Source organism: Antechinus flavipes, chromosome 1 (genome assembly GCF_016432865.1).
Source record: "Antechinus flavipes isolate AdamAnt ecotype Samford, QLD, Australia chromosome 1, AdamAnt_v2, whole genome shotgun sequence".
NCBI lineage: Eukaryota > Metazoa > Chordata > Mammalia > Dasyuromorphia > Dasyuridae > Antechinus > Antechinus flavipes.
This window is the reverse complement of record NC_067398.1, coordinates 149,414,131-149,439,769: the sequence shown is the minus strand read 5'-3', so window position 1 is coordinate 149,439,769 and position 25,639 is coordinate 149,414,131. Positions and strand designations below refer to the sequence as shown.

At 32.8% G+C, this 25,639-nt stretch overlaps 1 protein-coding gene across 1 annotated transcript in view; it reads right to left on the bottom strand.

Annotated features, from left to right (window-relative positions):
• The window catches only part of CWC27 (CWC27 spliceosome associated cyclophilin), a 283,584-nt gene that overhangs the window by 130,791 nt on the left and 127,154 nt on the right, over window positions 1–25,639 (bottom strand). The window contains exon 11 of the mRNA XM_051991219.1: window positions 2,383–2,489. Within this exon, the coding sequence (XP_051847179.1) occupies window positions 2,383–2,489 (107 nt within the window). The remainder of the gene's footprint in view (window positions 1–2,382; window positions 2,490–25,639) is intronic.

Genomic DNA, 25,639 nt, shown 5'->3' with positions numbered 1-25,639 from the left:
ATTCTCACCTATGACACTCTACCATCTCCAAGCCTTTGCACTGGCCACTCCACAAGCTTAGAATTCACTCTCATTTTACATCTGTTATACAGAGCTCCTCTTGTTCTTGAAGATGTGGTTCAGGCTCTGTTTTGCATGAAGCCCCATCTGAAACCTCCAGTTGCTAGTGCTTTCTATTTACATATTTAACTATACAGTACATATTTTATTTATTCACAGTGTAGTTATACTGTACATATGTGTGTGTATATATAAATATTTAAATATGAACTTATCTTACTCATTTTGTTTCATTCTTTTTGTTTATATTTGTATTCTAGTGTCTAGCACAGCACCTGATTTTTAATGGCTAGGTGGCATAGCATATAAGAGTGCCAGGTCTGGCTCAAGAAGACTGATCTTCTTGTGTATGGGTCTGGCCTCAGACACTGAGTAGCTATGTGATCCTGGGCAAATCACTAGATCCTGTTTGCCTCAGTTTCCTCATCTGTAAAATGAGCTGAAGAAAGAAATGACAAAGCACTTTAATATCTTTGGTAGGAACCCCAAATGGGAACATGAAGAATATAGCATGCCTGAAAATAACTGAAGCAGAGCAACAATAAAAAATACCTGCTAACTGACTGTTGATTGATCTTTATAAATCACTTTATCTCCCAAGATCTTGGATTCCTCATTTGCAAAAAAAAAAAAAAAATTTGCAGGCCTGGATGATCTCTAAAGTTTCTTGCAGGTCTGACACTCTAGTAACTTCTTTTATCAATTATACATTTGTATTAATTATAGGTAAGATTAAAAATCATTTATTAATATTAAAATACTAATTCTTTAAAGACATTACTTTCACTGACATTTCTTTCAGAACTCATTATGACAATTATAGCAATTCACCCTTTAGGGGATATTCCACCTATGAATTCTATATAGAAAATATTTTAGAAGTTTGTATTATAATCTTTGCTATTTTACAAGATTTTTGAGATTAATGAGAATTTTTCAGCCTTTTTTTTTTTAACAAGCTAACAATTATTCTTAATGAAGTTGGTTTAAAAATATATTCTGATGACATTTTAGTCATGTTCTAAATTTCAAGATCATGGTTTCTTAAGTGGTTATATACAAATGTTTTTCACTAAGTAAGCTAAAGAGCAATAAGCATAACTGAACTGTGAGTTATGCTGGCTCTTTAAAATTCTTTCACTTCATTATTTCAAAATGTACCAGAAAAGAGATAAGAAATTTATAAGCAGAAGAAAACACTTATTCTATAAATTTATCATATGGCATCAGAGGCAACTGATTCAAATCCTTTACCATACTAATGGGAATTGCAAGATAATTCATCTTTGCAAAAAGAAAACATAGAACTGAAGAGTCAAAACTACAAAGTTCTGGAAACTGAATATCAATTAATATGCTTTATAGCTTAACCATTTTTAGACAAAATTTAACTCTTTCTTTGGTGAAATAGCTTCCTTCACAGATGATCCAACTCAGGTAAAGTAACAATGAGATATTTGGGAACATAAGAGTAAACTTTTACGAAGTGTCATAAATGACTGACCAGTTTCTCAATATCAAAATTTATATTTTCTATATATTTAACATAACATTTAAAAAAAAAAACAAGATAAAATAAAAGTGAATACTGCCAATTTTAGGAGCAAATGAATCAACACTCAAATATATATAGCACAAATGGTTGTGAAGTTTTATCGTCTGTAAATATACCTGAGGGAGTCATGTGACTCTGCTTAAAGGCTCTTGTAAGAGAGGTCATTTACTTACTGAGGCTAAATATTTTTGATGTAAAGCTCTATCCAAGCTAAACTGAACCTCAATCTTCTTTTCATCTTCTCCATTGCTTCTACTCATATCCTCAAAAATAAGTATGTATAAAAATTATGAATTATCTTTGAGCTGAAATATGGTTAAAAGAATATCATAATTTAAATTTTAAAATGTGATGTACAGTAGTCAAAGCTGGAAGGAGACTTATAAATCAACTAGTCCAAGTCCATCATTTATAGAAGAGCAATAAAATTGAAGTCTGTAGTTTTACCACTTAGAAGTGACTTGCTGGAGGTTACATATTACCTTTGGTTCTGAAGTAGCAAAGGCAGAATCTGAACCTACGTCTTCTTTAAACACAGTAATATATTGTACTAAGTACCTATATTTTATGTGCTCACTTAACAAGAATGATGGTTGTAATGATGACAATGCTCACAATACCTTGACTTTTCAGAAAATTCCAGATTTAGAAACATCGTTTATCGGTACCTCTTTCTTATTCATTTTCCAAATAATGTTTAAGCACATTTAGACTCTAAAGACATCTAAAGTGTTAGGAGAGAGATCATAATTGATATGAGATCTTACCTTCCATTCTCTTTTCTGTTTGTTTGGCCAAAGTGTCATCATCTTTCTTTCTTTTTGCAGCTAAGAGTTCTCGCTTTAGGAGTCGGACTTCTTTCTTGAGTTCGTCACTATAAAGACAGAACACATATGCATGAGTATAAAGAAATACTGACAGAGCCAAGTTTTTTGGAAAAACTAGAATTGCCAGTTAATGTACATCAAACCAATGAAGTAAACAACAAAGGGATTAGAATTGTTAATTCATGGGAGGTAAAAGGAATAAGTAAGCTTAAATGTAAAAATAAACAAACAAACAAAAACCCCATTTTTTTTTTTCATGGAAGCAATATAGAGAGACAACATAGAATCTTAGTTTAGGCCCATGTAATGTATGGCCAATTGAAAGGTTTTTCAATGAATTAAGGGTTTTATAGCACTTAAAAATGTTAAGCATTATAAATTCAAGTGCAAAGGATGAAACAATTCCTGCATTACATGTGTGTGTACAACACACACACACACACACACACACACACACACACACACAAACATATAGGTATAATATGAGCTTACATTCCAGTGGAAGAAACAGCAAGTATATATAAAATATATATAGTATAACAATAAAGGGAATTAATACAAATATATGCCATGCAGATAAATACACTGTAGTTTAAGATAGAGCACAGAAAATTGGATAGGTCAATAAAAGCTTCATACAGAAGATGATGTCCAAGATACTTCTTAAAGAAAAAGAGGAAGAGGTGGAGCCAAGATGGTGGAGAAGACACATGCTTCATTCTGAGCTCCCTTTTACCTTCACTACTGATTACCAAATTCAGCCTCTGAAATAGTGCTTGACTGGTAGAATCCACGAATATTGGGAGTGCAACAAATTACCAGCCAAAGATAACTTGGAAGATCGCCAGAAAAAGTTTGTCTTGATCAGGTGGGAGGAGGCCAGTTCAGGCAGGGAGGCAGAACAAGGAGGCTAGTGCATGCTGAGCATACCAGGGGTGGGGTGTAGTCTCTGTGGGTGGAGAATTTGCAGAGAGGACTCTACTACAGGTTGGCTGCTCTGCTTTGGTTACAAATCAGTAGATCAGCAGAAAAGTTACACAAACACCAAAGGTAGAATGTACCCCCCAAAACACTGGCCACACCCACCCAACACTGGAACTGGCTTAATCCGGACCACAGCGCAGATATGCAGCCGCATTCCTCAGTGGGGGGCTTTGCCCAGGGCAGTCACACTTCTGCTGTGTAGGGCTCTTCACAGGGCAATTGCACTTCTGTAGCAGCGTGGCAATAAAAAAGCCAAGCGAGCTCTAATTATAGATAGTTTTGATACAGAAAGAAAGCAGATTTCCAATCCTGAGGAGATTAACAGCAGACAGTCTCCAGACAAAACCCCAAAGGGGATGTAACTGATTCCCCTCACATAAGACTCTCCTAGAAGAAATTATAAAAGATCTTAAAAGAGAGCTAGAAGAAAAATGGGGAAAGGAAAGAGAAGTTCTGAAAGAGAGTATGGAAAAGACATATAACTCATTAAAAGAAAAATTTGATAAAGTAGAAAAAGAAAACAACTTCCTGAAATGTGAATTGGAAAAGGTAAAGAACTCCCAGGGAAACAGAATTTGTGAACTGGAAAAGATAAAGAACTCCCAGGAAAGTAGGATTTGTGAATTGGAAAAAGAAAATAACTCATTAAAAAAAAAATTAGTGAAATGGAAAAAAATCCCAAAGACCAAAACAACTCATTTAAAAACTCAATTGGACATATACAAAAAGAAGTAAAAAAAGTTAATGAAGAAAATGACTCATTAAAAATCAGATTGAACAAACAGAAATGAATGATTCATTGAGACATCATGAATTGATCAAGCAAAACCAACAAAAAAATGAAAAAAAAGAAAAAAAATTGTTAAATATCTACTTGGAAAACAACAGACCTGGAAAATAGATCTAGGAGAGATAATCTGAGGATTATTGGACTTTCTGAAAATTGTGACCAAAAAAAAAAAGGAGCCTAGACCCTATTTTACAGGAAATCAGCAAAGAGAACTGCCTAGATGTAATAGAATCGGAAGGTAAAACAGACACTGAAAGAATTCATTGAACACCATCTGAAAGAGACCCTAAAATAAAAACTCCAAGGAATATTGTGGCTAAATTTCAGAACTATCAGACTAAGGAAAAAATATTACAAGCAGCCAGAAAAAAATAAAAATTCAAATACTGAGGAGCCACAAAAAAGATCACTTAGGATCTATCAGCTCCCACATTAAAGAATCAAAAGGCCTGAGATATGATATTCCAAAAGGCAAAAAAACTTGGAATGCAGCCAAGAATAAACTATCCAGCTAAGCTGAGCATTTTCTTCCAGGGAAGGGTGAATTCCATTTATTCCTAATGAAAAAAACAGAGCTAAACAAAAGATTTGGAGGTCAAGTAATATAGGACTCAAGAGAAACATAAAAGATAAAAAGAACTCTTGGAATTGTATTTCTGTTATGGGCATACATAAAAAGTGCATGTATAATTTGATTTTACTGTTATAATTAAAAAAAGGGAATTGGAAGTGGAAAGGAGATTGTATTGGAAAAAGAGAAAAGAGGAGCTAAAAAGAGGGAAATTACATCCCATGAAGAGACAAAGGAAACCTATCCTATCTAAGGGAAGGGAGGGGGGAGGAATATTGTGTGAATTGTACTCTCATTAGATTTAGCTCAAAGAGAAAATATTAGACATATTTGGTTTGCAGAGAAATTTATCTCATCTCATTAAAAAGTGGGAGAGGAAAAGGGAAAATAAAAAGAGTAATTTAATAGAAGGGAATACAGAAAAAATAAGGGAAAGGTTTAAGAAAGAGGGAGGTACTCAAAGAGGGTGGGAGGGATTCTAAAGAGGGAGAAGTTGCATGAGACAAGTGATGGCCATAAGTTTTAATACTGGGGAGCAGGGTAAGGGAGAAAAAAGAAAGAAAAGCATAATTTGGGGATTATAAAATGGCAAGAAATACAGAATTAGTAGTTTTAACCATAAATGTGAATGGGATGAACTCTCCCATAAAGTGAAGGCAGATAGGAGACTGGATCAAAAGCCAGAATCCTACAATATGTTGTTTAGAGGAAACACATTTAATGCAGTATGATGCATACAGAGTAAAGGTAACAAGCTGGAGCAGAATCTATTATGCTTCAGGTGAAGTAAAAAAAAAATGGGGGTAGCCATTATTATCTCAGATCAAGCAAAAGCAAAAATTGATCTAATTAAAAGACATAAGGAAGAAAACTATATCCTGCTAAAGGGACACATAGACAAGGAAACAATATCAATACTAAACATGTATGCACCAAGTGGTATAGCATCTAACTTCCTGAAAGAGAAGTTAAGAGAGTTGCAAGAAGAAATAGACAGCAAAACTATAATAGTGGGAGATTTCAACCTTGCACTCTCAGAATTAGATAAATCAAACCACAAAACAAATAAGAAAGAAGTTAAGGAGATAAATAGAATATTAGAAAAATTAGGTATGATAGATCTTTGGAGAAAACTGAATGGAGACAGAAAGGAGTATACTTTCTTCTCAGCAGTTCATGGAACCTATACAAAAACTGACCACATATTAGGACATAAAGACCTCAAAATTAAATGCAGGAAGGCAGAAATAGTAAATGCATTCTTTTCAGATCACTATACAATAAAAACTACATTTAACAAAAAGCTAGGGATAAAAAGACCAAAAAGTAATTGCAAATTAAATAATCTCATCCTAAAGAATGAATGGGTGAAACAGCAAATCATAGACACAATAATTTCACCCAGGAGAATGACAACAATGAGACAACATACCAAAATTCCAGCCAAAGCAGGAATAAGGGAAAATTTTATATCTCTAAAGGCTTACTTGAATAAAATAGAAAAAGAGAAGATCAATGAATTGGGTTTGTAACTTAAAAAAACAAGAAAAAATGCAAATTAAACTGCAATCAAATACTAAACTTGAAATTCTAAAATTAAAAGGAGAAATTAATAAAATGTAAAGTAAAAAAAAACTATTAGATTAATGAATAAAACTAAGAGTTGGTTTTATGAAAAATAAATGATAAACCTTTGGTAAATTTGATTAGAAAAAATTGTTAGTCTTAATAATGAAAAGGGAGAACTTTCCACCAATGAAGAGGAAATTAGAGCAATAATTAGGAGTTACTTGTCCAACTTTATGCCAATAAATTTGATAACCTAAGTGAAATGGATGACTATCTTTAAAAACATAGGCTGCCCAGATTAACAGAGGAGGAAGTAAATTGATTAAATAGTCCCATTTCAGAAAAAGAAATAGAACAAGCTATTAATCAACTCAATAAGAAAAAATCCTTAGGACCAGATGGATTTACATGTGAATTCTACCAAACATTTAAAAAATAATTAACTCCAATGTTATATAAACTATTTGAAAACATAGGGAATGAAGGAGTCCTACCAAATTTCTTTTATGACACAGACATGGTACTGATACCTAAACCAAGTAGGACGAAAACAAAGAAAGAAAATTATAGACTAATCTCCCTAATGAACATTGATGCAAAAATCTTAAATATAATTTTAGCAAACAGATTATAGAAAATTATCTCCAGGATAATACCGTGACCAAGTAAGATTTATACCAGGAATGCAGGGCTGGTTCAATATTAGGAAAACTATTAGCATAAGTGACTATATCAATAACCAAATTAACAAAAAACTATGATCATCTCAATAGATGCAGAAACATCATTTGATAAAATCCAACACTCATTTCTATTAAAAACATTAGAGAGTATAGGAATAAATGGCCTTTTCCTTAAAATAGTCAACAGTATGTATTTAAGACCATCAGTAAGCATCATATGTAATGGTGATAAACTGGAACTATTGCCAGTAAAATCAGGAGTGAAAAAAGGTTGCCCACTATCACCATTACTATTCAATATTGTATTAGAAATGCTAGCTTTGGCAATAAGAGTTGAGAAAGAGATTAAAGGAATTAATGAGGAAACCAAACCATCACTCTTTGCAGATGATATGATGGTATACTTAGAGAACCCCAGAGATTCTACTAAAAATCTATTACAAAAAATCCATAACTTTAGCAAAGTTGCAGGATACAAAATAAATCCACATAAATCCTCAGAATTTTTATACATCACCAACAAAATCCAACAGTTAGAGTTACAAAGAGAAATTCCATTCAAAATAACTGTCAACTGATACATTGTTGGTGGAATTGTGAATACATTCAGCCATTCTGGAGAGCAATTTTTAACTATGCTCAATAAGTTATCAAACTGTGCATACCCTTTGATCCAGCAGTGTTACTATTGGGCTTATATCCCAAAGACATCTTAAAGACGGGCAAGGGACCTATATATACAAGAATGTTTGTGGCAGCCCTCTTTGTAGAGGCTAGAAAGTGGAAACTGAGTGGATGCCCATCAATTGGAGAATGGCTGAATAAATTGTGGTATATGAATGTTATGCAATATTATTGTTCTGTAAGAAATGACCAACAGGATGATTTCAGAAAGGCCTGGGGAGATTTTGATGCTGAGTGAAAAGAGCAGGACCAGGAGATCATTATATACTTCAACAACAATACTATATGATGACCAATTCTGATTGATGTGGCTATCTTCAACAATGAGATCAACCAAATCAGTTCCAATAGAGCAGTAATGAATTGAACCAGCTACACCCAGCGAAAGAACTCTGGGAGATGACTATGAATCACTACATAGAAATTCAATCACTTTATTTTTGTCTACTTGCATTTTTGATTTCCTTAACAGGCTAATTGCACAATATTTCAAAGTCTAATTCTTTTTGTACAATAAAATAACTATTTGGACATATATACATATATTGTATTTAATTTATACTTGAATATATTTAACATGTATTGGTCAACCTGCCATCTGGGGGAGGGGTTGGGGGGAAGGAGGGGAAAAGTTGGAATAGAAGGTTTTGCAAGGGTCATTGCTGAAAAAATCACCCATGCATACATTTTATAAATAAAAAAGCTATGAAAAAAAAAAAGAAGCAGATCTAAAGTGGGAGTGAATTCTGTGCATGAGGATGACTAGTGCAAAAACATAGGGATAGGAGATATAGTATTGTGAGTGAGAATCAAAGAAAAGGCCAATTTGGCTGAAATGATGGGGAGTCATGTTCAATAGTGTTGGAAAGGTAGGCTGGGACTAGATTGTGTAGAGCTTTTAAAGCTAAAAAGAGGAGTTAATATTTAGTCTAAGAAGAATTAGGGAATCTGTTAATAGCACAATCAGAACTGTGCTTTTAGATCAATTTGCTAGCTGAGTGGATGGTAAACTAGAGTGGGGAAAAATCTGAGGCAGGGAGCCCAATAAGTAGTATATTGTAGTAGTCCAGGCATGAAGTGATGAGAGATCCTATACCAGAGTGGTGGCAATGTGAGGGAAAAAAAGAGTCTTAGAAGAGAAATATTATAAAGGCATAAATGAAAGGACTTTAATTGGATATCGAAAGGTAAGAAGATAAATTGAGGATGACACCTTTCTTTTTATTATGTCTGTCTCTTTTGCTTTCCTTTTACTCTTTTACTTCCGTTTTGTGTAAGATATATATTTTATACCTGAGTATGTGTCTCTATTAAATTAATTTACTTATTCATTGTCATACCAATCAAATAATTATTTTATAGTGCTAGAAAAATAACAGAATTTATTTCAAAGAACATAATATCACAAAAGACATGGGGAGAGAGATTAGGGCTTGATAAGTAGATTGAAAAGTCATTTACATGAAGATAAAGTATAATAGCTATTGGAATCACCAAATGAACTACAATAGAAGGGAGAAAAGAAAAGGGTCCAAGACAGTTTTGGAAATCACTCACAGTTAAATTGCAAAGAGGTTAAAAAGAATGAGAATTGAGAAAAAGCCATTAGATTTGTTAATTGGAAACTTTGGAAAGATTAGTTATGGTTGAAAGATGTTATTAAATCTGGATTGAAAAGAATTAAAAGAGGAAGAGGAAAAGAAATGAAAACAACTATAATTGAAACATCTAATATAAACTCAGTTTAGTTACAAAAGAGGAGAGAGATTTAGGAGAATGCCTAGTACAGATACCGAGATCAAGTGAATTCTTTTGCCTTTCCATCCTTTGTGTGAGAGTAGGAGTCTAGATCATTGTCACTATCAATAATTCTGAGTCCCTGGAGGAGTTAGTTTGAATGACATTATTTCTAGTCACTAAGAAGTTAGATTGCATAGGTGGCCTCTCTTCCACTGGAACCTCCAAAATCAGTCTAAAATCAGGGGTTTAATAGATTCTCAGTCTGGCTTCTCATTCTTTATTAGATAGGGATAGTCTTGGCATCTTTTCCTAAACTCCAAGGAACTTCATCTTCATCCAGACTTTGACTTGGCTCTTCTTTAAATGAGGCATGTTTGGGCTTCACCTGTCCACTTGCAATTGATGCACAAACCTTTTTATGGAAGTTAATTCCTCAATACTTTCCTATGATTTGCTATGGAATCTAAATCTTTTATAGGGAACAAAAGGAATCTTTTTTCCCCTCTTGGTACTAATTGATAGGTGATAATAACTTTGTCTTTTCTCTTTAAAAAATTATTAATTTTAACATGCATTAAATTTTTTTCATACCAAATTCTCTTTCCCTCTTACCCCAACTCTACCAATTGAGAAGGCAAGCATTTATTATTTTCCTTTTGTATCATATTAGTCAATCTGGTAGATGTGAGGTAGAATCTCAGGTTTTAATTTGCATTTCTCTGATCAAGAGTAATTTAAAGCATTTTTTTCATGTTAATATTGATAGCTCTGATTTCTTTTTCTGAAAACTGATTGTTCATATCCTTTAACCATTTATCAACTTTGGAATGACTCTTATTTTTATAATTGTGGCTCAATTCCATCCAGGGGTCCTCAAACTTTTTAAATAGGGGGCCAATTCACTGTCCCTCAGACTGCTGGAAGGCCAGACTATAGTAAAAACAAAAACTTTGTTTTGTGGGCCTTTATTTTATTTTATTTTATTTTTGATGAGAAAGTATACCTTTTATTTGAGGAAAAAAATCTTTGTCATTAAATATTCTGATAAGGATACAATAGCCTGACTAGAAGATTAGCACAAATTAGACTAAGAGCCATTATCCAGTGAATAAATGATCAAAGGTGTTTTTTTGGGTTTTTTTAGCATTCTTTAAAAATTTTTTTAAAGCCTGGATTTTTCTTATTGTGGCCAGGCAGAAAGTTCAGGGACAACTCATGACCCAATCCCTCTCTGAGACTTTGATCTATTCTATTTCTTTCTTTATTTTATTTTATTTTATTTTATTTTATTTTATAATAAGCTTATATTGACAGAATCCATGCCAGGGTAATTTTTTTTTACAACATTATTCCTTGGACTCGCTTCTGTTCTGATTTTTCCCCTCCTTCCCTCCACCCCCTCCCCTAGATGGCAAGCAGTCCTATATATGTTAAATATGTTGCAGTATATCCTAGATACAATATATGTTTGCAGAACCGAACAGTTCTCTTGTTGCACAGGGAGAATTGGATTCAGAAGGTAAAAACAACTCGGAAAGAAAAACAAAAATGCAAATAGTTCACATTCATTTCCCAGTGTTCTTTCTTTGGGTGTAGCTGCTTCTGTCCATCATTTATCAATTGAAATTGAGTCTTTGTCAAAGAAATCCACTTCCATCAGAATACATCCTCATACAATATCGTTGTCGAAGTGTAAAGTGATCTCCTGGTTCTGCTCATTTTACTTAGCATCAGTTCATGTAAGTCTCTCCAAGCCTCTCTGTATTCATCCTGCTGGTCATTTCTTACAGAACAATAATATTCCATAACATTCATATACCACAATTTACCCAGCAATTCTCCAATTGATGGGCATCCATTCAATTTCCAGTTTCTAGCCACTACAAGCAGGGCTGCCACAAACATTTTAGCACATACAGGTCCCTTTCCTTTCTTTAGTATTTCTTTGGGATATAAACCCAATAGAAACACTGCTGGATCAAAGGGTATGCACAATTTGGTAACTTTTTGGGCATAATTCCAGATTGCTCTCCAGAATGGTTGAATTCGTTCACAACTCCACCAACAATGCATCAGTGTCCCAGTTTTCCCGCATCCCCTCCAACATTCATCATTATTTTTTCCTGTCATCTTAGCCGATCTGACAGGTGTGTAGTGGTATCTCAGAGTTGTCTTAATTTGCATTTCTCTGATCAATAGTGATTTGGAACACTCTTTCATATGAGTGGTAATAGTTTCAATTTCATCATCTGAAAATTGTCTATTCATATCCTTTGACCATTTATCAATTGGAGAATGGCTTGATTTCTTATAAATTCGAGTCAATTCTCTATATATTTTGGAAATGAGGCCTTTATCAGAACCTTTAACTGTGAAGATGTTTTCCCAGTTTGTTGCTTCCCTTCTAATCTTGTTTGCATTAGTTTTGTTTGTACAAAGGCTTTTTAATTTGATATAATCAAAATTTTCTATTTTGTGATCGATAATAGTCTCTAGTTCATCTTTGGTCACAAATTTCTTTCTCCTCCACAAGTCTGAGAGATAAACTATCCTATGTTCCTCCAATTTATTTATAATCTCGTTCTTTATGCTTAAGTCATGGACCCATTTCGATCTTATCTTGGTATATGGTGTTAAGTGTGGGTCCCTGCCTAATTTCTGCCATACTAATTTCCAGTTATCCCAGCAGTTTTTATCGAATAATGAATTCTTATCCCAAAAGTTAGGATCTTTGGGTTTGTCAAACATTAGATAGCTATAGTTGACTATTCTATCTTGTGAACCTAATCTTTTCCACTGATCAACTAATCTATTTCTTAGCCAATACCAAATGGTTTTGGTGACTGCTGCTTTATAATATAATTTTAGATCAGGTACAGCTAGGCCACCTTCATTTGATTTTTTTTCATTAATTCCCTTGAGTCTCGACTTTTTATTGTTCCATATGAATTTTGTTGTTATTTTTCTAGATCATTAAAATATTTTCTTGGAAGTCTGATTGGTATAGCACTAAATAAATAGATTAGTTTAGGGAGTATTGTCATCTTTATTATATTCGCTCGGCCTATCCAAGAGCACTAAATATTTTCCCAATTATTTAAGTCTGACTTTATTTGTGTGGAAACTTTTTTGTAATTTTGTTCATATAATTCCTGACTTTCCTTTGGTAGATAGATTCCCAAATATTTTATGCTATCAACAGTTATTCTGAATGGAATTTCTCTTTGTATATTTTGTTGGTGATGTTGTGGGCCTTTAAATAAAGAAACTTCATAGCCCTGGGTGAGAGGGATAAATGTCCTCAACTGCTGCATCTGGCCTGCAGGCCGTAGTTTGAGTACCTTTGCCATATGCATTTGAGAAATCAGGCCTCAGTCATTGAGATGTGTCATAAATTCTTCCTGATTCTACTCCAGGTATCTTGTTTTCTTTCTAATTTTAATCTTCATTGGTTTTAATTGTACAAAAATGTTTAAATTTTATATAATCAAAATTATTGATTTTACTTCCCATGATCCTAAGTCTTATTTGTTTATAAACTTTAACTTTATCCACAGATCTGACAGGCAAAATTTTTTATGCTTTCCTAATTTGTTTATACTACTCTTTTTATATAAATTATTTACCTATCTTCATCTTATTTTGGTATACAGTGGCAGATGTTGGTTTCTGCCAAATTGCTTTTCAGTTTTCCCAGTAATTTTTGTCAGATGGTGAGTTTTTGTCCCCAAAACTTAGATCTCTGGGTTTATCAAATACTAGATTACTATAATAATTTATGACTGTATTTTTTACCTAGTCTATTCCACTGATCCACCACACTATTTCTAAAGTCAATACCAAAGTGTTTTGATGATTACTGCTTTGTAATAGTTTGAAATCTGGTACTGCCAGGTTACCTTTCTTCACTTTCCCTCCCTTCTTCCACTGATTCCTTTGATATTTATGATATTATGTTCTTTGAAATATAAAATAATTGATTGGTATAGCAATGAATAAGTAAGTCAATTTAGGTAGATACATAGTCAGGTATAAAAATATATCTTACACAAAAGGGAAGTAGGAGAGTAAAAGGAAAGCAAAAAAGACAGACATAATAAAAAGAAAGTCAGATTAAGAGAGGCAAGGGTTAGAAGCAGAACAAACTTGATAAGGAACAAGGCAGAAAGAGAAAAAGAGAAGACTGAACAAGAAAATGGGTTGGAGAGAAATGCACAATTATAACTGAGAATGGAATGAATTCACCCACAAAATGGAAGTGTATAGCAGAATAGAGAAGAAACCATAATCCAACAATATGTTGTTTATAAGAAATATATTTGAAACAGAGAAATACCCTCCAAGTTACAGTAAGGGAATGGAAGAGAATCCATTATGCTTAAGCTGAAGTAAAAAAATGGCAAGAGTATCAATCATGATCTCAGACAAAGCAAAAGGAAAAATGGACCTAATTAAAAAGAGATAAGCAGAGAAACTGCATTTTGATATAGTTTATTTTATTCAAAGGAAACAAAACTATTACTCCTTGCCAAATAATATGATGGTAGACTGGAGAACCATAGAGAATCAACTAAAAATTATAAAAATAACTTTTTGCAAATTGGCAAGATGTTAAAAACCACCTATAAATTGTCAGCATTTATATATATCACTAATAAAACCCACCAGAAAGAGCTAGAAAAAAGAAATTCCATTTTAAAAAATTGCTGACATTATAAAAAACTTACAAATATGTCTGCCAAGACAAATGTAAGGGCTATATGAACAAAACTACAAAACACTTTTCACACAGCAAACTACTTAGGATAAACTAATATGACAATTCTATAAGTATATGTATGTATTCATATGAGAAATGAGGTTCAAGCAATGGGCATTTCCCTTGCCCCCACTAATTCCCTCCTTCATATTTTTATGTTAGATAACTTTCTCCCAGTGCTTTTTCTTTCTAATCTATCCATTTTTTAAAAGATCACCCCAACATAATCAATCAATTCACTTTCATGTTCTTATAACTACTCTCCTCATCTCCTCATATAGTTATATAATCATTTTGACCTCATTGAGTCCCTTATAAATTTTTTTTTTCATGTTTACCTTTTTACACTTCTCTTGAGTCTTGTATGTGAAAAACAGACTTTCTTTTCAGCCCTGGTCTTTTTACCTGAAATGTTTGAAAAGTCCTCTGCTCCATTAATTACCTATTTTTTCCTCTGGAAGATTGTACTGTGTTGCCTGGTAAGGTACTCTTGGTTATAATCCTAATTCTTTTGGTCTTGCAGAATATTATATTCCAAGCCCGTTGCTTTCTTAACACTGGAGGAGCTAAATCTTGTGAGATCTTGTGACTATAGAATTTGAATGGCTTCTTTCTAACTATTTGATGTATTTTCCTTTTGACGTAAGAATTCTAGCATTTAGTTATAATATTCCTAAGAGTTTTCATTTTAGGACCTCTTTCAAGAGTTGATAGGTAGATTCTTTAAGTTTTATTTTACCCTGTGGTTCTAAGACATTAGGGTGGTTTTCCTTCATAATTTCCTGAAATATCCTTTATAGGATCTTTCTTTGATCATGGCTTTCAGACAGTCCAATAATTCTTAAATTAACTCTTCTTGATCTATTTTCATGGCTTTGTTTTATTGTTTCTTGTTGTCAGGTGGAATCATTAACTTTTACTTGCCCAGTCCTAACTTTTGAGAAGTTATTTTCTTCAGCGAAATTTTGTACCTATTTTTCCATTTGTTCAGTTCTGCTTTTTGGGAATCTGATTGGTATAGTGCTAAATAAATAGATTAGTTTAGGTAGTATGTCATCTTTATTATATTTGCTCTCCCAATCCAAGAGCATTTAATATTTTTCCAGTTGGTTAGATGAGACTTAATTTGTGTGGAAAGTGTATTGTAGTTTTGCTCATACAGTTTTTGATTTTCTCTTGGCAGATAGATTCCTAAATATTTTATACTATTGGTGGTTACTTTAAATGGAATTTCTCTTTGTAACTCCAACTGTTGGATTTTGTTAGTGATATATAAGAACACTGATGATTTATGTGGGTTTATTTTGTATCCTACAACTTTGCAAAGGTGTGGATTATTTCTAGTAGCGCTTTAGTAGAATCTCTGGGGTTCTCTAAGTATACCATCATATCATCAGCAAAGAGTGATAACTTGGTTTCCTCATTACCTATTCTAATTCCTTTAATATTTTTCTCAACTCATTGCCAAAGCTAGCATTTCTAATACAATATTGAATAGTAATGGTGATAGTGAGCAACCTTGTTTCACTCCTGATTTTACTGGCAATAGTTCCAGTTTATCACCATTACATATGATGCTTACTGATGGTTTTAAATAGATGCTACTGATTATTTCAAGGAAAAGTCCATTTATTCCTATACTCTCAAGTGCTTTTAATAGGAATGGATGTTGTATTTTATCAAATGATTTTTCTTCATCTATTGAGATGATCATATGTTTTTTGTTAATTTGGTTATTGATATAGTCAATTATGCTAATAGTTTTCCTAATATTGAACCAGCCCTGCATTCCTGGTATAAATCCTACTTGGTCATGGTATTATCCTGGAGATAATTTTCTATAATATTTTTGCTAAAATTATATTTAAGATTTTTGCATCAATATTCATTAGGGAGATTAGTCTATAATTTTCTTTTTCTGTTTTCAGCCTACCTGGTTTAGGTATCAGTACCATGTCTGTGTCATAAAAGGAATTTGGTAGGACTCCTTCATTCCCTATTTTTTCAAATAATTTATATAGCATTGGGGCTAATTGTTCTTTAAATGTTTGGTAGAATTCACATGTAAATCCATCTGGTCCTGGGGATTTTTATTTGGGGAGCTGATTAATAGCTTGTTCTATATATTTTTCTGAAATGGGACTATTTAAGCAATTTACTTCCTCTTCTGTTAATCTGGGAAGCCTATATTTTTGGAGATAGTCATCCATTTCACTTAAGTTATCAAATTTATTGGCATAAAGTTGGGCAAAGTAACTCCTTATTATTTTTCTAATTTCCTCTTCATTGGTGGAAAGTTCTCCCTTTTCATTTTTAAGACTAATAATTTGATTTTCCTCTCTCCTTTTTCTAATCAGATTTACCAAAGGTTTATCAATTTTATTGTTCTTTTCATAAAACCAATTCTTAGTTTTATTTATTAGTTCAATAGTTTTTTTTACTTTCAATATTATTAATTTCTCCTTTTAATTTTAGAATTTCAAGTTTAGTATTTGATTGGGGTTTTTGGTTTTTTTTTTCTAGCTTTTTAAGTTGCAAACCCAATTCACTGGTCTTCTCTTTCTCTATTTTCTTCAAGTAAGCCTCTAAAGATATAAGATTATTTAGTTTCCAATTATGTTTTGGTCTACTTAACCCAAACATTTTGTTGAATGTAGTTTTTATTGCATCATGATCTGAAAAGAAAGCATTTACTATTTCTGCCTTCCTGCATTTAATTTTGAGGTCTTTCTGTCCTAATATATGGTCAATTTTTGTATAGGTTCCATGAACTGCTGAGAAGAAAGTATACTCCTTTCTGTCACCACTCAGTTTTCTCCAAAGATCTATCATATCTAATTTTTCTAATATTCTATTTACCTCTTTAATTTCTTTCTTATTTCTTTTGTGGTTTGATTTAAAAGCTTTAACTTTCAATACAGCCAGGTCTTAATTAGTGGGAATAATGAATGAATAATGAAGTCTTTGCATATATTCAAATTCACACTATTCAAAGCTATAATCATGTAATGTATGGTCAGTGAATCCAGCTCAAAAGAAATATACAGTGTAAATGTAAATAATGTGACCACTTCATGGGATTTATTTTTGGCACTAAATGAAATCTACCTGAATCCTCTGGATGTGGCCAGATGACCAATGTTCCTACTTTCTTAGGGTCTATATTTTGAGAAGGTATGTGGTCCATATACTTGATAGAGGTCCAGTAGACTGTCTCTCTACATCTTTATATAACCAAACTTTCAGATGACATAATGCCTTTAGTAACATTTCTCTATTCCCTTCAAATGCCTTTCTAAATAGAAGAATATCCAACGAAACTAACACTTCCAAATAGTATATATCACCAAAATCCAATCTGATAAGCCTTCTTGAAATCCCTTTTGAATTTCTTAACAAATTGAGATTACCTGCCAAATCTAATTCACTGCTAATTCCAATGAATTCTTTTTTTCTGGAAAGGATGCTCTCTCCCCTTGCCAAGGCCTAAACTCATTTTATCCTTTATTTATCTTGAATTTTTTTGCCTTTACTTAAAAATAAATGGCAGCAAAGAATAATGATAGACCTACAGAAAAGTTACTAAATCAAGTTTCCTGGGTCTATCAAAGGAGACCTTAGATGAAGCAGAGGGATTCATGGACCAAAAAGAGCAAGGAATAGAGCAGAGAAGTAGAAGATCAAAAACAGGCCTTACTTACCTTTAAGACTATTAAAATGCAGGCTAAAATGAAGTAGGAATTAGATATTTTATTTTTAGTGGCTTGAATGGTTAAGGGAAGACAATCATGGCTTCTTTAGTGACTCCTATTACTTACTCCTTTTGATAAGGGGGCGGGGAGAGAGATGTCAACTTTACTTTTTCTTAGATGTCTTAAACTTTTTCTACATGTGGCCTCTTTAAGAAGCTGGGCTCTATGACAGATTTCTTAGTGAAATGGAGCCTACGAGGGGTGGGTATAGGAAGGTGAGGCAGTGAGTTGCCTGACTCCAGCAATGTTAGGTAACTTACCCTTTGGGAGACCTGATCTCAGAATCTTATCATGAGTCAGGAATGCTATATATGTGTCTATGACAAAGATGAGACTAACCAGAAAATAAAAATTAGCACGATTATTTATGGGTTTCGTTGTGTGGTCTTTATGTTTTGCATTTTCAAGTAGATATAACAAAACCTTTGTTAGTCTGAATACTTCCATGGGAACTGAGGACTTTTTCTAAAAGACCCAAGCACAAGTCAAGTTCTAATGTTGGAAACCTTGGGTAGAAGGTAAAATGAGTCAAATTCCGACTTTCCCAAGGAAACCCAGACTAGGTTTTGAGAAACCCCTAAGATTAAATCTGTTATGTTTAAACTCAGAGCTTTAGTTCAGAGCCTTGGGTTATATATTTTTTCTATGAACTACTCAAAATGACAGGATCCCAGAATTCCACTGGATAATACATGCAAATAAATACAATGCAACTAGGCAAATGAAGAATATCTTTTTATCTTCTGCTATGGAGTTCTGATAATAAATACCTTTTGAGGAAGTCCAATAAAGAGAACCATTGGATACTCCACAACTATCCCTGGGGATCTTGAACTTTTTTTTTCATGCAAAATCTAATTTGATAATCTAGGCAAAACTAACTTTCCCATTCTTCTTCTATACCACCACTATGAATGAGACATATGGACTGCAGCATGATATCATTCACCAAATTTTCCTACATAGTCCCTAAAGTCTTTCATCTCTCAGGATGACTGCTCTTATATAGATGTGCTACTATTTCAAAGGATTGCCATGATTTACACTTTGAAGTGACAATTTCTATACCTGAAAATTAAGAATACTGAGCTTAGTAAATTCCAGCCATTTGAAAAAAAAAATGTGTGTTTTTTTTTAATTTTTAGATTCATAAGTAGCATTCATTTATCTCTGAGGTAAGAAAAGTGTTTTTTAATAGTTATATTCCAAAAAGCAAGTGTTTTCATTTATATTAGTAGTTAAAAAACAACTCTAATTTTATTTGACAGCTACACTAAAGGACTTGGGTTAAAATACAACAAATATATCCTGCAAATTATATTATTTATTTTAATTTGTGTAATTCTTGTATTATACTACTTTTGAATTGTGACAGGAAAAATACTTTTATTCCTATAATATTAAACTATCAAACAAAAAAGTACATAGAAGAGAAAGCAGCTGATTTCTGATTTAAAGCTTCTTTGCAAATTCAACACTCACTCTCTCATTACCATTTTGGCACTTGGGGTCGGTTTAGTTCATGAAATGAAGGAGTATTTCCTGGAATTTGACATAATATAAGAATGCACCATGTCAGCTTGCCCTTCTCTTCATGTTGCTATAATTCTATCCCCTTCTCTGTCTCTTTTCTGTTGTGTTTTTTTTTTTAATTAGATACTTACATAAAACTCTCATTTTAAAAAATACTACCTAGATAAATGCCAAGATTCTAGTAGTAGAAGGAAGGCAAAATTTGAGACAAATATTCTAATTATATAGATAATCAAAGAGTTTGAATTATTTGCAGACATTTTCTCCTTTATTTTGATAGGAGACACTTAACCTTGGGAAAAAAAAAAAGGAGGAATTGAGCATTAGGACAAATAATAGAACCCTTGACTAAGTAGTACTAAATGATAGGGAAACAAGTCTACTTTAAGAATTTGTAAAAACAAAAACAAAAATCCAACCCTCCTACTCACTTCCTATGTCATCCTGATAATCTTTTACTTTACTTGAGAATAAGCTTGAAGCCAGCTTAGGCTGTCTTAGGAAGTCAGGAAATTCACCTAGGTGAGAGCTTAGGGACCAAGTGTCATAGGTATTCTCAATTTGATTCAATTTAATAGCTGTTTATTAAGTGCAGAACACTTTAGTAGGTACTGGGGGAGATACAAAGTTCAGATGAGACTGGAAAAAACTCTGACACATAGACAGTTGTTGATGCAGAGCTAGAATTTAGGAGAGAGATTTGCACTGGCATTTATTAAATGCTTACCACGTACAAAACATCTTAAGTCAAGTACTTTATAAATATTATCTCATTTGATTCTTATTACAATTCTGGGAGGTAGGTAATAGTTGGGGAAATTGAGAAAGAGGTCAAGTGGTTTGACCCAGGTCAAACAGCTAATAAGTGTCTCAGATTGGGATTTGAACACAAGACTTTTTGATTGATTGCTCTGTGCACTGTGTTACCTGGGTACTTTCAAGTATTATAATCAAATATTATTATACAAGTATTGCAATCAAGTGATCTAATATATTTATGCAACATTAAAATTCTCCATAAATGCTAGTTGTTATTAATATCATTATTACCCATTCTAGGCAATAGGGAGCAAATGGAGTTGATTAAAGAGAAAAGTGATGTGGTCAGATGTCTATCCTTAAGGAAAATTACTTTGGCAGCTATGTTGAAAATGGTTTGGAATGGGGACAGATTTAATGTAGGGTGACCAATTAGAAGACTGTTGTAATAGTTTAAGTAAAAGGTGATAAACTCAGACTACTTCTACTTCCACTCAACATAATAAAATGTAAATTGTTAAGCAAAAAATTGAGTCTTAAATGGACTTAATTTTAAAAACCTATATTTGGGAAGATGATCGGACATAAAAGACTTTTCATTTCCCTTTGGCTAAATTTCCACATATCTGGCAGAGAGATTTTGTAAATGGGAAAGTGGCACATCTGTTAACTCAAATGGTTATACCAAGTAAATTAAGACCATTTACAAGTGTTAAATCTTATTGAAATTAAATGGAAATCTTGGCACATATTAACAGTATGGAAAAAGAAGCTAACTGGATAAATGCCAGAAATAATATGAAGGTGAGACTATAATAGTAGGAGCTACTGTTAGTCCAAGGTATATATGTGGATCTGTGTGAATGTGTGTTTCTGTGTACTTGAATTCATTTGAAAAAAGAGATTAAATTACTATAGTCAACAGTTTTTGCTCTTCATTCTGATGATTAAAATTTTGCTTTCTCATTCTTTACCTTATTTCAATATATTACTGCCTCACTGGCACTGAAGAAGATGTCTATATCATTTAAATGTAAACTAAAATGAATTGATTTTAAAATAATTTTAAAAGACTGATTAATGAGCTCTTGTCAAAGCATGAAGTACAATAACAGACTGTTAAAAGTAAGGATGATCTTAGAGATTATCTACTCCAACTCTCTTTTTACCTCTAAATCTTTCACACCTGCATCCCTACTGAAATATTTTCTTTTTGTCAAGATACAATTCAGTTATTAAGGCTTTTGTCAATACTTTAAAAAATATTCTTCCCAAATTACTGATGTATCTAATTCTGGACATTTCCAATGAATTGCAACTCTTGGAGTATGGGAAAAAAGAGAAAGAAGCAAGAACCCTGAAGATAAGGATGAATTTCTTTAATATTGCAAGTGGAGATGAAAATTTTTCCTAAAACTCTCAGTTTATGTTGTGTGTATGTATACAATAACTTTTAATTGTGAATTCTATATTAAAATTAGTTGAGATCTCTCCAATTCTTTTAGAAATCTAAATTAGTATAAGACAGAAAGTATTATAGCTGCTTATATGTTTGATTAACTACAGTAAAGTTGTCTGTGAGCCCATGTGACAGGATATTGTGTAGAATGAATTCTGAGATTCATTAACTGTTAATATTTTAAGGTAACGAAAATTCTGGCACTATTAAAACATTGTACTAAAGGTGCTAACATTTCATTGTGACAGCTGGGTTCTTCATCATTTTATTGGAATGAGTTTTATACTTTAGGGCTTATGGTTCAAGAGGATGAATTTATAAGGCTTGGGAAGGACAACACACATAATGGAAAGAACACTGGTAAAGGCAAGCTCTATATAATTGAAATTCAAAGTTTCATGAAAAATCTTGTGTTTAACATATTTGAAAATATATGTGTTACTTGATGTTTGCAAAATTCAGAATAAAAGCGAAACCCATTAAAAAAAAAGAAAGAAAATTAAGGGGATACCCTGGCAAATTATAAAACTAAGCTTATTGTTACTTATCCTTGCTGAAATTCAAAGATTACTATTTTAATGGCCGAATAGAAATTGTAAGTCATAAATTCTAATCCTGGCTCTGCTTCTATGTTATCTTGGGAAAGTCACCTCTCTGGACTTCACCTTCATCCTCTGTAAATGAGGATACTGGTAGTGTGAACTTCAACTGCTAGGAGTTTTGACTATCATTCAAGTCGCAAAAGGCCACTTCTTATAAAACAGATCCAAGTAAAAGATAGTTTTTGCTGTGTTTTTGTTTTTGTTTATTTTTTTCACAGCAACTCATAAAGACTAAGATAGAGAATAAAAATACTCTTTTTGATTGTAACAACAGAAATGATGGTTCTTCTGAAATGTTAATAGATTTCAAAGTGAACAATTATGATAAAGTGCAAAATTGCCTTCTTTTTGGTAGTAATTTTCAAATAATAAAGATTTGTTACTCTATCAAATTTTTTAAAAAATTCATTCAAACAATACCTCTTGGATACTTAGACTGTCACAAAGATCAAATTTCTCTTATTCAATTTTTCTTTCTACACAATAAATAATATTCCATTACTTTCACATAATTACAATTTGTCTTACTATTCCTCAGTTTATGAGTACCTACTCTCTTTGGCAGTCCTATGAGATAAGAGAGTGCAAAGATTATTATTTACATTTTAAAAATTGACCCATCTTAGTCTCAGAAGTACAGCTATCACATTCAATATTAATGTGCTGTAAGGGGAGAGGCAGACTCAAAGAAACTATGTTATGGTTTGACTGGCTGTCTGGGCGCTCTTTTGTGTTTTTCCAGCCAGGAATTGGCTGGAATTGACTGAATAAACTCCTCCTCCTCCTCTTCTTTCTCTTCCTCCTCCTTCTTCTCCTTCTCTTCCTATTTCTCCTCTTTCTCTTCTCTCCTCTTCTCAGCACCACCACCACCCAATTACATGGTACTTATTATGTACCAGGCCAGGCAGTGAGATAGTGCAAAGGATAGACTATCAGGAAGACTTATGTTACCATGTTCAAATCTGACTTCAGATGCTTAATAGCTGTCAAACCCCTGGATGCCTCAGTTGCTTCATCTGTCAAATGAACCAGAGAAGGAAATGGCAAACCCTTCCAGTATCTTTACCAAGAAAACCCCAGGAAGAGATGGACATGACCAAAGTAACTGAAGAACTGCAACAACAAATGTGTTAAAAGAATTTTACAATTATTATCTCATCTGACTCTTATAACAACCATGAAAGTGCTATTATTACTCACATTTTATAGATGAGGAAATTGAAGTAAAGAGAAGTCAAATGACTTGCATAGCTACTAAGTGTCTGAGATCACATTGGAACTCAAGATTTTGATTCTAGGCCCAGTGCTCTATTCACTTCGCTTATCTAACTGGCCCTTTATCCCTAGGGCCTGTCCCAGAAACAATTTGTAAAGTAACTAAACTATTTATTTAGGTCAGAACTATTTATTTAGGGGAAAGGGTGAGGGAAAAATCCTTTTAACCATGGTTTTTTGGCCATGCCCTTCACAGATTTATTCAAATGTTTAGAGACTGTGGTGAACAAAGTTCTGCAGAAATTACCTCTTAAGGAGTTTAAGAGATGGTTTACATGTGAATTAACAATTGGACTGTCAGTCTCAGATATATCAAGTTTCCTATCAGTCTCTACTGAACAAAGAATACAGAAAATTTGGCCTGATCTTCACGAATGCTCCCTCACATCAGGTCTCTAAATTATCTCTAGCTCCTAGTGCTCATAGGACACAAAGATTTTCCCATCTAAGACATTTTTGACTCAAAAAGGTATTAGAGCTATCTCTTATATGTAACTAGGGGGTAAGGATGTGGACAAAAGGAACAAAATTAGCCATCAACACATCATCCATCTTCATGCCCCCAAAGAGGTAGAGATTTTCACTGACACTCTCCACCCAAGGCCAAGTCAATCCTTAGGGGATGTATGGTGTCTACTGCTGCTCTCAGGCAGTTGTTTCTCTGATGAAAAAGAGAGCAGCTGCCAGGAATTATTTACAATTGAAGACTGTTCAGAGGAACATATTTTCTCCAAACTTTTTCTGTTCTCTACACAGTTAACTTTAATATCTTCTCCAATTTTCTAATAATGTGTCTAAGGGAATTCTGGAGTTCTCTTTGTTTTTTCCACCAAATTCTCAGTCATGGTTATGAGAAATATTACTTTAGAACTACAATGTTAAACTCAAGCAAGCACTGACCTTTCTTACCTTATCTTTCAAAAATAATTGAGGCTACAAAGCTCTATGGGTCAAAAAGTTTATGGAGAAGATAATAATCTTCAAGAATTCATTTTCTATGGAGGAATTTGCTACAGACCTTTAAACCAACAGCCAGACATGTGAAATCACATATCAATGTGATTCCTTATAATAGGAAAAAACACTTATTAGCAAATACCTGTTGTTTTCCAACCATCTGATAAAAATTTATTTTAACACATGGAAGTAACTATAAGCTATAGAGTATACCCTTCATATTCTTTATTCTGCTGCTTTAATCACAAAGATATGGAATTTGCTAGTAATGAAACAATAGCTGTTACTGATGAGATCATGAAATGACGTCAATAAAAGACATTTTAGTGATGGTAAAATGGTCACTACATAAGTATATCATTATCTTTGGACTTATAACTATCCTACTAGTATTATTTTAGAAAAAAAGTTCAAATTTCAATTGTGAAAAAACCACAAGTCTGGACCAAAAAATTATGACATAGTAGCTACAAGGACAGAAAAAAGGCATTAGGGAATACAGCTAAATGTATAAAATCATTGCTTTTACTATGAATTATAAGGTCAACTGTTAGGGGAAAAGAAATCTTAACATAATTTTTTTTTTACAGTAACAGACTCTAAGGCTGCTAATAAATGTTGGTATTTTATGCCTTAACACATTACATAATTACAAAAAGGAAATAATATGACATCTGAATATTTGAACAGTCAAAAGATACCAGAGGAAATAATATAATCCTTTATAGTCAGAAACTATGTCTTCTTTGGCTTTTTATTTATGGTTCACACATGATAGGAGGTACATTACTCTTTTCCTTGCTCATTATTCATTACTATTTATTTTGTATTGACTTTTTTTTTTTTTAAGGAATTATTAAGTCTTACAAACCAAACCAAAGATGAAGTTCATGCTGTTGTATAGAACAAAAATTAAAATATATTTCTAGGTTGTCCTTTGGTCCTATGATCTTATCTTTTCATAAAAAGGGTTTACTCCTGCTTTTGTTGAGGATGTTGTTGCTATCATTTCTTCTTTTTTCAATAAAGAAAAAAAGTATAAGATAGAAGAAAGAATAGAATTTCTAATCATAGAAATAA